The 15451-nt window shown below is 38.4% G+C and overlaps 1 protein-coding gene across 1 annotated transcript in view; it reads right to left on the bottom strand.

The window, feature by feature from the left end:
* Positions 1-15451, bottom strand: part of LOC124594102 — a 394923-nt gene that overhangs the window by 69977 nt on the left and 309495 nt on the right. Inside the window, exons 16-17 of the mRNA XM_047132453.1 lie at positions 8762-9057; positions 3182-3355 (exon numbers count right to left, since the gene is read on the bottom strand). Of these exons, the coding sequence (XP_046988409.1) occupies positions 3182-3355; positions 8762-9057 (470 nt within the window). The remainder of the gene's footprint in view (positions 1-3181; positions 3356-8761; positions 9058-15451) is intronic.

The following is a 15451-nucleotide window of genomic DNA, read 5'->3' as shown; positions in this document are numbered from 1 at the left end:
TAGCAATACGCTTTGCTTACAGTAACTGATTAAAATAATGAATGCCAGTTTCAATGCATGCATTACAGTGGTGCATAAATTTGGGTGTGGTATCTAAAATAACTCTCTTGACTGTTGAACAGTGAGACAGGTAGCTAGGACCCTACCAAACAGTTCCTCTCCAATTGGGTTTTCATACTTCATGTAACCAAAGAGAAAAAAAATCCATAGGAATGAGATCCTGCTATCACATTGGCCACAGCACTTTCTTCCAATCCAGTGATGAGGGTATCTGTTCTGCGGGCACTCAGGGGTTTTAATAGTATAGTGTGATGCTGCACTGTTGTGCTGAAACAAAATCTTGCAACAGGCAACTAGTGGCATTATTTCCAAAAACTGTGACAGCACACCTTGGGTGAATGCCTGGTAACACGTACCATTCAAATGGGATGGCAGCAGATTAGGGCCTAGTAATTGTACTTGTGCAATTGCAGTGTTGTACTGCCTGAAATTTTGATTTTCAACCACTGTTTCCTTATCTCAAAAGACTCGGCTTAGGATCTTCTAATGTGAGTATAATTTTCAGCCTAAAGATTTGGGAAACTCTGTCTCCTTTAACCTGGGTTCCTGTGTAGCTCCTAATTAATTTCAGTTTACTTCTGTTTCTTCTAACAATTCCTTCCCCTCTTTCAAATGAAGGAGTTCCTACATCTGAAAGCTACTGTCTTTTATGACTATATGTACCCACCTTTGAATGGGAATAATGCCTGTTGGAGAGAAAGAGTATTTGTATGATTTTATTGTTTACTGGTAAGCACATTTTTTTCCAATGCTGTGTGAAGACTAGTTCCAAAAGGCACCAACCTTTTACTAACAGTGCACCTTTCTTTGCTGATATTTTGTGACTGTCTTTTTTTATCTACACTTAACTGAAATTTCATTTTAGTGAAAATTATTCAGTATATTATCAACTACGAAGCTATAAAACTGTTGATATTCCTAAAATTAGAGTTTATTTGTCAACAAAAGTACTGCAACTCACAGAAACATACTTATGAACACATACACATATTCTCTATGTTTTACAGAACTTCAACAAACGTAAAAAATTTAGAACTTGTGAAACTAGTCATGTGAATGATGTTAACAGTTGCAGAAACAAATTACAATCACTAAATCAGGAACAAAGCACAGTGATTTTTCTTCTATTTTCGTTTACTCTGTTTAAATAGTAGCAATGTTAAGAGTATATATAGCTTACTACCCAACACATACCATACATAAAACAGCAGTAATTGTATGTCACTCTTACACAACTGCACTGATTAGCTTGGGCTGTCTTCTGCAGTTATTGTATATTAGAGGTATTAGTCCCATGAGGGTAGTCAACCATTTATTCACAGAAATGTTGGCCAATTATCTGACCATCAGTATTTAATAAAATCTACATCTACATCTATACTTTGCAAATACCATGAGGTGCATGGCACAGGGCACATCCCATTGTACCAGTTATTAGGGTTTCTTCCTGTTCAATTCACATATGGAGTGTGGGAAGAATGACTGATCGAATGCCTCTGTGCAAGCAGCAATTATTCTCAAGATCCCTAATGGAGCGATACGTAGGGGGTTGTAGTATATTCCTAGAGTCATCATTTAAAGCCAGATCTTGGAATTTTGTTAGTAGACTTTCTCGAGATAGTTTACATCTATCTTGAAGAGTCTTGCATTTCAGTTCCTTCAGTATCTCTGTGGCTCTCTCCCATGAATTATGCAAACCTGTGACCATTCATGCTGCCCTTCTATGTACGTGTTCAGTACACCCTGTTAGTCCTATCCATTATGGGTCCCACACATTTGAGCAATATTCTAGAGCTGGTCGCATGACTGATTCGTATGCAATCTCCTTTGTAGACTAATTGCATTTCCCCAGTACTCTACCAATAACCTGATGTCTACCACCTGCTTTACCCATGACTGAACCTATGTGATCATTCCATTTAACGCCCCTACTAAGTATTCCTATAAGTATTCCTATGAGTTGCCAATTCCAACAGTGACTCATTGATTTATAGTCATAGGATACTACTCTTTTTTTTTTTTTTTAACATTTACATTTAGAGCAAGTTTCCAATCTCCTCACCACATTGAAATCTTATCAAGATCTGACTGAATATTTATGCAGCTTCTTTCAGATAGTACCTCACTATAGATAACTGCATCATTTGCAAAAAGCTTGATTTTACTATTAATATTGTCTGCAAGGTCATTAATATACAATATGAACAGCAAGGGTCCCAACACACTTCCCTGGGGCACACACAAAGCTACTTCTACATCTGACACTGACTCTCCTTCCAAGTTAACATGCTGTGTCCTCCCTATCAAAAAGTCCTCAAGCCAGTCACATACTTCACTTGATACCCCATATGATCGTACTCTTGTCAATAAGCCTAGGTGTGGTACTGAGTCAAATGCTTTTCGGAAATCAATAAATACTGCGTCTACCAGGTTGCCTTGACCCAAGCTTTCAGTATATCATGTGAGAAAAGCGTGAGTTGGGTTTCATATGATTGATGTTTTTGAAATCCACTTCTGATTGGCATTGAGGAGGTTATTCTGTTCAAGATACCTCACTATTCTGAGCTCAGAATAAGTTCTAAGATTCTACAACAAATCCATTTCAAGGATATTGGACAGTAATTTTGTGGATCACTTCTACTACCCCTCTTGTGGATGAGTGTGACCTGTGCCTTTTTCCAAGAACTGGATACAGCTTTTGCTCAAGAGATCTACAATAGATTAAAAGAGAGGCTAACTCAGCTGCAAATTCAGTATAGAATCTGACAGGGATTCCATAGGGGCCCAGAGCTTTGTTCAATTTTAATGTGAAGATTTGATTCATGTCTGATTCATCTCCTCGCTTCCTGAATAGGTGCATCAGATTTCTCAGTTTCTAGTATTATTCTGTAATACTTTTAAAAGCAGTATAGGTAATCACTCAAGACATGCTGTTTTCTATAACTATTATTTAGGTAAAATGAACCACGGATACTTGTCACATTGCACAGATGAAAATCATGGCCTGAGGCACATACATATTTACTATAAACATGCAAAACTTTATTGATTGTGCAAGGAGAAGCCATTGATTGATTTTATCATTATCTAGACTATAAATTCTTTTAACAAAGTTACATACCTCTGTGAACTGGAGTGAATGTAAGATCATGGTCAAGGAACTGTGCAAACTGCATCAACATTAGGCTGTACCGATTATGTAGATTGCTGATATCAACATGAATTGTAGTGGATATGAGGCGTGGAGAAGGCAATGGACCTCCTGACACCGAGCTCAGCCGTGGTCTCGCTATTGCTGTTAAACAATTTCATTCAGTGATATGCATAAGTATTTCACATTACAGTTAATGATCATTATTATATTTTACTGTGGATGCAGCAGACTGTTATTCTTCCACTAACCAATCCTGAACATTAAAGACTGATACAGTAGGCATTGAAAGATGACTTCTCAGTACATGATATTTCAAAATGCAACTGAAAAAATTCATGTATCAGAGATGGCAAATAGAGAAATAAACCAAGGACAGCAATTCACATCTAGAAACCTCACTGAACAGTATCAAAGAGTATCAAAGAAGCCTACTGTTATGTCACTTGCAAAACACTTGCTTATTTATATATTCTTTTCCTGGGACTCTAGCTGACAGTTTTCAGCTGAGATTGGATGTGTCACACTGTTTTATAAGCAGACAGCTTGCATTAACCATTTTATATTACATCAAGGCTTAATTTCAGTGAATGTAAAATAATGTACAATAAAAATAGGATAAAATTTTACAAGCAGATAAAAGGTCTTTTTATATATATATATATATATATATATATATATATATATATATATATATATTACAAATTTCCTGTTATAATGTAACACCCGAAATTTAGTTAGATTTTAAATAGTCACTCTACTGTATACACATTTCTCTCTGAGATATATTTTAAGTAATTATTAAATATTTTAGTCCCTTTTATTTTCTTAATAGATCTAGATAGCTTATTAAAAAACCTTTTCCCTGCTGCACCTAGAGCAATCATTGTCAGTTTGAGTTTTTGGTGTCTTAAGTAATAATGTTTCTTTTCTATTGTTGTATGGTCATGTATACCTTTATCAAGGAGGTAACTGTTACTTGTTTTCACTGCCACTGTGATAATAGTACATAATCCGGAGAAATCTCTCATCCATATACTGTTTTGCAGATCTTGGTCTGGTCTGTGCACCTAATTTTTACATGGGGTGTTTAGTGCCGCCCCCCGCCCCCCTCTGCCATATCATGCAATACTAAAAATTTGTGCTTCTTAGTTCTTTAATTGCTTCTCTATTTAGTTTAGTATTTACATTATACATTTCCCTCTGTTTGGTTTGAAATTCTGCATACATTGTTTTACATTGATTTATGATGCGATTATTTTGTAGTAGATACTATTTCCATTTTCAGCATTCAGGATTACTTCCTTTTCAAGCTCTTCCTTCATGTGAGCCGCACAGTTAATTTCACTGTCATCAGTATAAATTGTAAGTTGCTGATTTATACTGCCTGGAAAATCATTTACAAAGAGAATAAATAGTATTGCCCTGAGCATGAAACCTTGTTTGACCATTTTTAGCTCAAATCTGTAACTGATTATATTTTCTCATCAGTATGTCTGACTTCCGTACATTGTTTTCCATTTGTCATGTACAATTTTACTATGGAGTAGCATTTCCTTTGCATCCCATACCAATACAGCTTTTTCATTAGCTTGTAATGACCTTTGTCACCGTACACTGTGACAGTCGGTCAAGAGCCATAATCAACACTACACATTTGAGAGATTAAAGAATTTTCTTCAGTCTGAAGGAAATGTAATATAAAAACAAACATGCAATAAAAGTAGAAATTAATCAACTACTGCCACTGTTCAAACATACAAAAGACACATACATTCAAATTAATGCTAAAAGAAAACAGAAAAGTACATGAATTATTTAAGTGCCTGCCTCACCTAGTTATCACAAAATAACTCTTCAAAATATCCCACAAAACATGTAAATGGATTTTGGATATTTGTTCCAGCAATGAAACGATAGGGCCAATCCAGTCATACAGTACAGTGGTGCAATGAAACAATGCAATAACATAATTTATGATTTTTTAGCCAAAGAGTGAGGATGTTAAAGTGTCACAAAGTTAAATACTTAATTGTCGGTACCATATTAGGAAGCTACTGTGATGAGTTGTTAAAGAAATACTTTTAGAAAAATAAAAATCCCATAAGCTTATAATGTAGACTTGTCAATAAGGTAAAGATCAAGCAATCCCGATAACAACAGGCTACATTTAACATGGTTAAATTATCAGGGCTCCACCAAATTAAAATATTAACCCCATTTCTTGTTTATATTTATCAAAGAATAACAGTATCTACATTTGCAACAATATAGTTTTGTCTACAATACGCATTGCTACTAGCGAATTGTATGAAAAGGAAAATTTACTAAGAACAATTCGAGAGAAGGAAAGTTGCTACTCACCATATAGCGGAGATGCTGAGCCATGATAGGCACAATAAAAAGATTCACACAATCATAGCTTTCGGCCATTAAGGCCTTTGTCAGCAGTAGACACACACACACACACACACACACACACACACACACACACACACACACACACTCACGCAATTTACACACACATCTCCAGTCTCAGAGAACTGAAACTACCAAATTTACTAAGAGGACTATAAAATTATGAGACAAAATTGGTGGCCATTACTTACCTTTAGCGGGAAAAATTCTTAGTACTACTAATAAATACATTTAAAAGTACAAGAAACTATCCTAGCTTTTGGGACTAATATGATGTGTGATCAAAAAGTAACATGAATTTTCATTTTTTAAAAATAATCTTTATTTATTCATCAGCATAACTTCATCCCATCTAAAGTAATTCCCCTGAGATATAATATATTGGTGCCAGCACTTATTCTAATTTTAAAAGCACTTCTGGAACTCACTTTTCGTTGTGGTGTTCAGCTCCTTCAGCAATTCTGTTTTTCTCTTATCAATGGTGGCCAAACATTATCCTTTCCTGGTTCTCTTTAGCTTTGGGAGCAGAAAATAGCAGGTCAGGTTCAGCAAATGTGGTTGCTGAGGCAACACAACAGTTTTATTTTTTTGCCAAAGAAATCATGAACATTGATTGAGGTGCTAGCAGGAGTATTATCATGATGCAATTTCCACAAGCAGTTTTGCCACAATTCTGGTTGTTTTCTTTGGACTGCTTCATGCAAACGGCTCGTAACTAGAAGGTAGAATTCCTTATTGACCGAATGACTATAATGCAGGAACTCATGATGCACTGTCTCATTGTAATTTAAGAAAATAGTGAGAAAAACCTTCACATGTGATCAAACTTATCAAAATTTTATCAGCCTTGACTCTTCATGCAGTTTCTATTGGGATGACTGGGCCTTGGCTTCAACGTCTCACCGCATATCCATGGTTTGTCACCTGTTATAACCTTCTTTAGATGTTCTGGATTGTCATTGGCTTCATTCAGCAATTTCTGAATGATGTCTAATGATGTCATTTTTTGTCTAAGTTCAACAATTTCAGAAAAAACTTCGTTGCTACACATTTTGTGGCCCAGAATAAACTTTGCTGCTACACGTTTCATGGCAAAAAGTCCAAAGACACTGCTTTTCATGAGCCAAAGGCCATGCTAATATCATCAGTAACCTCTCTGATGGTGATTTGGTGACCTTTCAGAACAATTTTCTTTATTTCTTCCACATTGTTGTCAGTAACTGATGTGCCAGGGTGTCCAGGGCTGTAGTCATCTTCAACATCTACTCGACCCTCTTTGATATTTTTATAGCACTCACAAATTCTTGTCTGACTCATAGCAGAGTCATCAAAAGTCGCAGTCAACATTTCGAATATGGTGCTGCACTTTATTCCATTTTCAAGCAAAATTTAATGGAAATTCTTTGATCTGTCTTTTCAATAAGTAAAAATTCGATGAATGCTCCAAACATAGCCTTTTCGACTAACAACAAAAACTAAATATTCAAAACAGCTGAAAATGGTATCAGGTACATGTGTACAAACAAGACAAAAAAAATGAAAATTGGGCATATAAATCCCACAAAATTAAAAAATTCCTGTTGCTTTTTGATCACACCTCATATTTCCAAATGGTAGTATATTCAGCAATTCTGCAACATAATTTTATTGCTGTCAGTCATGCAGCCAACATTAGTATTCTGCCCTAGAATCTAGATTAGCACACAATTACAGAAGGTGTAGCTAACACAAAATGTTTTAATATTCTCCAGAATTTCCAGGGATTCTGATTTCTTGCTTTATTGGTGACACAAGTGTTTCAGCAGAATAAAATACCTCACTCTGAATCTTAGAAAGGAAAGTAGTTTTTGAAAGAAAATTGTGTTAGGTATGATAGTTTGGTTGAATGAATCATAGTTCAACAAAGTGATTTATATTATTAGCAACAAATACTATTAAGAGTAACTGTACTGAGATATGAGTAAAAATTGCAAGGAATTTCAAGAGGTTTTTGTGAGATGTTTGGTTACCTACTTCACACAATATTCACTCTGCTTTTTTATGAATAAATACAGTATTTACTTCAGCTGCACTGCCCCAAAAGATAACACCATAAGACAATAGGGAGTAACAGTATGCAAAACATGGTGGACTTAACTACTTCTATGGTGAAAAGTGTTCTGATTGTCAGTAAAGGAGAAGAAAAGTACTGAAAATATATCTTGTTTCAATGAGCATCCTGAATTAATGGAGAGTAATTTATATGCATACAAGAATACAATAACATCTGTTCATAAGTATGTTAACCAGATTGCCTGTTTACCATTCATGCTAAGTGATATTATTTCCACTTCACTAAGTGAAAAGGTAAAAAAAGGATGAAAAGCTTACTGATTCAATCAGTCTGCTCAGATTCACTATAGACCACTGACCAGTTCTACAGCCTATGATAACAAGAGCATGAGATATAACTGATAGGAAAGTATTAAACTGTTTGATATGGACATACTTTGAAAAGTACGGTAGCCTTACATATGTACATACATGCATAATATTGTACATTAATAATGAAGGTTCTGGGATTTGCTCCCTGTATTTTACCCTGCCACCTTTAGAATTTGAAAGAGAGCATTCCAGTCAACATTGTCAAAAGCTTTCTCTAAGTCTACAAATACTACAAACATAGGTTTGCCTTTCCTTAACCTACCTTCTATGAAAAGTCGTAGGGTCAGTATTGCCTCGCATGTTCCTACATTGCTGAGCATAGTGTCTTTAATTGTAATTAATACAATTAATCAATTTCATTGTTTCAATTGTAATAATGCTGAATCCCATCTCCCAACATAACTGCAGCCACTAAGAGTGAGTCCCAGGCCCTAGCTTATACAGCGACATGAATGTGTTGCCAACCTTACGCATCTCACAAGGTGACACACACAAAGCTCAGAGCCTTGGAGAGACTTTGCAGACATGTTGCACTTCAAAGGAGTGTGTATAGTAATAGTATGCATTAAAATAAATTGAGAGGACAAGCTTTAACTATGAATTATGTTTAGATGTACTGTTACTGTCTTCTTATGGCAAAAAGGAAAATGTATCAATTCTCTTAAATGTTATGTGAATAAATTTAAAAATCAAATGCAAGCTACATACCATTCTCATAGGCTGCAGGTAAAAGGCGAGCAAATGTGCTAGTGCTCTTGCCGAGATTAGGGTTTCGCAGATTGTTGCACCTGCCAGTGATGCTGCGGTATGGGTATGCTGGATCACATGGAGCTCGGTCTTCTGGTGAATCACAGTCTGGTGAATATTCTCCAGCTGGTATGAATGGCCTGATGTCTATACTCTGCAGACCATTTGTGACAAAATCATCTCCTAAATCTGCAGAGAAGCCTAGGATATCATCTCTTACAGCATCGAACAGAGCCTGTCGGCGACTTCTTCGTAGTCTAAAAACATATAATCGAAACATTGACTGAAACAATTTCCCATTGAGATTAATTGAATATTTCACTTTTAAGTCACTATGGTACATTAAAATGAATGAAACAGTTCTGTGTAAAATGAGTACTATATTCAACAGTTCACTATCCATACTTTGCTTGTAACATCTGTCCACAAAATTCCAGACATGCTGTACAGTCTAGCCTTCTGTCTAGCATCTGGGAGGAAATCAATGTCCTACATGGCAATGAATTTTATTATTGTTGTTGTTGTTTATATAATTGGAGTTGGAGAATGGAATAAGGATGTTGTAACTGATTATGAAGGTTATACATAAAGCCTTTGTCCAAAAAGACTAAAGCAGTGTGTATAAAATTATCAGTAGCAGTGCATCTTTTCTTATTAAAGGATAACAGATTTGAGTTAGTGTGTGGTTGGGGAATAGTGAAGAAGGAAGAACACTTTAAGCTTGATTGCTAACTGTTTCTCAGAGTGCACAGATAAATGTCACATATCGTTCCCAAACACTCACGCTAAAGTGCCAATGGGAATATGTAATGTTGGTGGAGTTTTATCAAATACGTTCAACATGTTTAAAACAGGAAAAAACAAACCTAGTGCATATTGACTAATTTCCTCTGCAGAGAAATACATATTTGTAGCACTGAAAGATAACAGAATTGGATTCTTCTGTACCATTCAAGGCTGTACAAGGTAGGCCTACACCATATCAATGGGACCACTCTTCATGTATAATGCACTTCCCACTAGGGTTAGGACAGAACTGATGGCCAGTATAGAAATAACAGTTCCAAAAGCTACAGTTGTGTCATGTACTGTTATACGTTTCTATCAACAAAATGAATTTTTGTATCCTGAAGTTAAGTACTGACCAGTAGTTCCGTCTCATAATTTTACAGTTTTTGCAAGTGATTATTTCCTTTTTATACAAGTTCTCACAATGTCTTAAAAACAGGTCATTTGGCCTTGTCATCAGTAGCAGCTAGGGTAATCTTACCTGGCTTTTAGTCTGATTTCTAGTGCTGTTGTTCAAATGGACAGGCTACAGAACCTCCAGAATCGTTAGTGTGCAGTTCTTATTTCTTTTCTATTGCTGTTAGTATGGGACCCTTTATTTGTTATGGGATGAATCACATGCTCAACTGTGAAACTATGTAGGGTCTCTACTTACTGGGCACCAGGGACTGCAATCATTGTTGTTTGCAAGTCATCTCTTTGTGAACACTATGTTATCAAATCTAGGGAGGACCACCACTCTGTCTCACTGCACTGCCCTCGATGTATAAAAACATTGTTGTCTCCATGTTACTGGTCTAAGTTAGTCCAGACAAACGAGGTTATTATTTCATCCACAAAGGATGCCATTTTGAGAACTGTGGTTGAAAATTAAATACAAATAAAACAGTTTTTTGCTTCAGACACTTATTTCTTATTTCAACATATGGCTCAATAGCTCATAGCATCACTTTCAGGTAGTGAATTACAGAATTACATGCTTGGCACCAATGTGGAGCACAGATACCTTTTCGCAGCAGGAGGCCAAGTGAGATATAGGTTATGCTTTATCTTTTGAGGAAAAGTAGAATCAAATGGGTACTGCAGACTGCTATTCACTGTACACGTTCTTCATTGTACATGAGATATTACACTTGCGGCAATGTCAAGACAATAAGACCGACACAAGTTGAATCAGTGTGAGCATTAAAGCTTAAGGATTTTTTTAAAAGTATATGTTATTTTTGTACCCTTGTTCTTTGTTAGTCAAGTTTGGTTCTATGTTTGTATTGTACTGTAGAGTTTACACATGTGTTCAGTTAACGTATATTAATTTTGAAAGTAATATATCCGAAAACAAAGATGATGTGACTCACCAAACGAAAGCGCTGGTACGTCGACAGACACACAAACAAACACAAATATACACACAAAATTCCAGCCCTCGCAACCAACGGTCGCCCCGCCAGGAAAGAGGGAAGGAGAGGGAAAGACGAAAGGATGCGGGTCTCAAGGGAGAGGGCAAGGAGCCACTCCAATCCCGGGAGCGGAAAGACCCACCCTAGGGGGAAAAAAGGACGGGCACACACTCGCACACACACACACACATCCATCCACACATATACCATACCATATTTTGAAAGTAAAGTGTGTAGTACATCAAGTCAAGTGTACATCATTTTACTGAAGAGGATATCAATTTCCTACAGTGCTGACATCAAATTGGACAATTATCTTCTACAAGTGTATTGCTAAAAACCGATCACAATGGCTTCTAGCAATTCCACTTCTGTAAGAGAAGAACCTCAAACTCAACAGCAAGATTCTACTGCAACACATGCAGTGACTGCAAGCAATGGCAACCACATGGGCATTAGGAATGTCAAGATTCTCCCATTTTAGCCTACAAATGCTCAATTGCGGTTAACAAAAGTGGAAGCCATCTTCGTTTCCACAGTATTATGTTGGACATGGAACAATTCATGTAGTTACTGCACAACTGGACTTAAGTGTTAGTGAACAACTAGCAGACATGTTTCTCTAAACAGTCTTTTGCAGTTCTAAAGCAAACAATTTTGCAGCATTTTGTGCTGCTGCCAGAATCACTTCTGCATAATATCACTGATAGTGAAGCGGGTGCCAATGGTGCCCCCTCCCAAGTGATCCGTTCACTGTGTGTGCGGGCTGGACAGGGACTACAGTCAGAACAATCCCTCAAACTGTTTTGGCTCCATCACTTACCTCAGCACATTTGAACTATTTTATCAGTCTTCACAGATCTGCCTATAGATAAACTTGTATGCAAAGCTGATGCTATTACTATTCCTTAGACAGAAGTTAATGTGAGAGCAATTGTGCCAGAGTTTATGGTGGGTCACCCTGAACCAAACATAGCAGTGGCAGTTGCTTTGGGTGGCCCTGAATTGTGGATTACAATGCTACCATCCCACAATTCAACGCCAGAGCCATCTATGAGTAACTTAGTCAATGAGTTAGCTCACCTCAATGCTAGGTTGCAGAAGCAGGAAGAGGCAATGCATGCACCTGTATGCAAAGATCAAGGCTGCAAATGGTGTCAGTTTCACAGATGTTTTGGTAAGGCTGCAATCAGATAATCCAAGCCATGTGCCTACACAAACTCCAAAGATGAGTGCCAGAAGGCCTGTGCACTCATCACCACCAGTTTACGCACATACAATCAATGCAAAAGACACAGTTTCTGCAGATTTGCCCTATGTGGACCTTCACTGTGGCGGATGTTGGCCATGCTATCTTGGGTGTTTACTTCTTAATTATTTCTTGGTACTGCCTGATTCAATGAATCAGTGTCTATTTGTAAAGCTACACTCTCCTCTTCACTCTACTGCACCAGGTCATATGTTGTGTGATGATGGTGGGTTAGATCACATGAATATTTCTGTATTGACTGTGCCTGTTACATCAACCCAACAATGTTTGCTATCACATCAACTTCCATGTTCAACGCACATGCGTTCATTACACGACTAGAATCCAACAAAGGTTTTCACTGCTGTTGCCAGATTACAGGAGAGTTGGCAGTTAATGACAGTACAAATCTCAGTGATCTAAGCTCTCCACAAGGAGGAACTGAGTGCCATTATGTTGCTGCATGAGGATAATGCCTCACTGCATCAGTGTATCTCCACCATTTTCCAAATAACTAAATGTGGCCTGTGCCTGGCTAATTGAACTTCACTGTACGGCCTGTGGCTGCTACAGGAATTTCCAGCACTTACAGACCCAGTCTTGGCTATGTGTAACCACTGCCAATCAACCCAGCATTTTGTTCCCACTACCCCTAGCTATCCTGTTGCTGTGAAGCCCAGATTTCTACCTCTGGATAAACTCCATGTGGCTGAGTCAGAATTTAATAAGATGCTTTCCGATAGTTCAGTGGTTTTGATCTCACAGTAAAAAAAAAAGAATGATTTCTGATGTTTGTGTGACAGTTACAAAGCGGTTAAATGCCCCTACCATCTCAGACAGGTGTCTTGGACCAAACATGATTGATTTCAACAGAAATGTGGCCGATGTATGTGTCTTCAGTGTTGTCAATTGTACCACAGCTTTTTCTCAGATACCAATGGCTAAGAAAGACAAACATAAAAGTGCCATTACAACACTATTCAGACTTTGCGAGCACAACACTACGCCTTTTGGTTTGTGTAATGCCATGCAAACTTGGCAAGGCTTTATGTATAGGCCCTCCATGGGTTGTTGTTTATCTTTTGCTATAGGGATGATCTTTTGATCTTCTCGAAGAGCTATGGGGAAAACTGACGGCTTTGCGTTCAGTGTTCAAGAGGATACAGAGTTTGAGAAATAAACATTTGCCAGACAAAAAGTTCAGTTTCTCAGATGTACTGGTTGTTTGTTTTGTTTTACGACGCAGAAACAATTAGGATCATATGTGCCCATGTCAAACTGTAGAACATGAAGACAAAGAGAGGAGTTAAAAACGACTACACATCAATTCCAGTCAACAGAGGAGAAGACAGCTAAACACAGGGACATGGAGAAAGGTCTATAAAATAGGCCATAGAGAAACGGAGGTCCAGAACTAAAAGTTAAATGGTCTTCGCCATACTGCTACAACAGATGAAAAGTACACGACGGTCAACAGTCCACATGTCATTCGCTAAAACTGCCCCAACTCAGATGGCAAACACAAACGGGAATATAAGCAGTTAAAAAGAGGGCATTCCATCAGGAAATGGCAGACAGTCAAAAGTTGAGTGCAATGTGCACAATGTGGTGGGGGAGCACCACTTTGGTGATGGCTAAAACAGAGTGCCCAATACACAACCTAGTTAAAATGATGTCCTTGTGGTGAGAGGGCCAAGAGGAGATCATCCAAGCCACTGGGAGAGGCTTGATAACACGGAGCTTGTTCTCATCAATGGCGGACCAGTGGTGATGCCAAAGTGACACCACCTGCTGACAGACAGCAACACAGAGATCATCAGAGGGAATGTAAGAACAAACACACTGAGGTACGAGGACTGCAGCCTTGGCAGCAGTGTCAGTGGCCTTGTTTCCAGTTAGACTGACGTGACCAGAAACCCACATACAGTGGCTCCAACAAGAGTGAGAAAGTGACAGGTAACAGAGAAGAGGGATGCAACCCACACAGGCAATCAGAGGAGTCATCAAAGAAGGAGGCTTAGGGTGGGTGGCCACCCATGGCAGACAAACGGCATGCATATCCACTGAGGAGAAAGTCACGGCGGTAGGACAGAGGTAGTTCAGCAGCTTCTTCATACAGACTCAATTGGGCTAGTGTAAAAGGTGCTAGTGCCAAATGGATGCCACAATGGTGGATAGTATTGAGATGGCATAAGATGAACAGATGGGCAGATGCATAAACAAAAGACCCATAGTCTAGTTTTGAATGGACAAGGGATCGGTACAAATGGAGAAGGGTGGCTTGATCTGCATCCCAGGAAGTACCATTGAAACACGTAGGACATTGAGGGACCACATAAAGTGAACTGCAAGGTAAGACACGTGGGGGTATGAACAAAGTTTCCTATCGAGCATGAGCCCCAGGAATTTTGTAGTTTCAACGAACAGAAGAGCAGCAGGCCCAAGATGTAAAGATGGTGCAAGAAACCAATTGTGCCACCAGAAATTCACACAAACAGTTTTGTCAGTGGAAAAACGAAAGCCACTGTCGACACTCCATGAGTAAAGATGATCGAGACATTGCTAAAGTCGCCGCTCAATGAGACGAGACCATGGAAAACTGCAACAGTGGCAAAATTGTCAATGAAAGGGTAGCTGCAGATGCCCAGTGGGAGACAGGCCATTATGGGGTTGATGGCGACAGAAAAGGGGACAACACTCAGTACGGAGCCCTGATGCACACTGTTTACCTGGATAAAGGTGTCCAACAAAGCAGAACCCACACATACCTTGAAAACTTGATCTTTTAATAATTCCTGAAGGAAACAGGGCAGGCAGCCATGGAAGCCCCACATGCAGAGAGTAGGAGGATACCAGTCCATCAGCAGGTGTCATAGGCTTTCTCCAAATTGAAAAACATGGCCAAAGTCTGGGATTTCTGCAGAAAACCATTCATGTCATGGATGGACAACGTAATGAAATGATCAACTTCACAATGGCACACTCGAAATCCACACTGTGCAGTGGTTAGTAAATTGTGAGATTTGAGTCACATACCAGCCAGGCATGTATCATGCGTTCCATCACCTTGCAAACACAGCTGGTGGGAGAAATGGGGCAGCAGCTAGAAGGAAGATGTTCATCCTTATAGGGCTTAGGTATGGGTATGACAGTGGTTTCACAGTAGTGTCTGGGAAATGTGCCCTCTGCTCAGATGCAGTCATATGTATTAAGCAG

This window comes from Schistocerca americana, chromosome 2 (genome assembly GCF_021461395.2).
Source record: "Schistocerca americana isolate TAMUIC-IGC-003095 chromosome 2, iqSchAmer2.1, whole genome shotgun sequence".
Classification (NCBI taxonomy): domain Eukaryota; kingdom Metazoa; phylum Arthropoda; class Insecta; order Orthoptera; family Acrididae; genus Schistocerca; species Schistocerca americana.
Note: the sequence above shows the minus strand (reverse complement) of the source record. Positions and strands in the feature narration are given on the sequence as shown.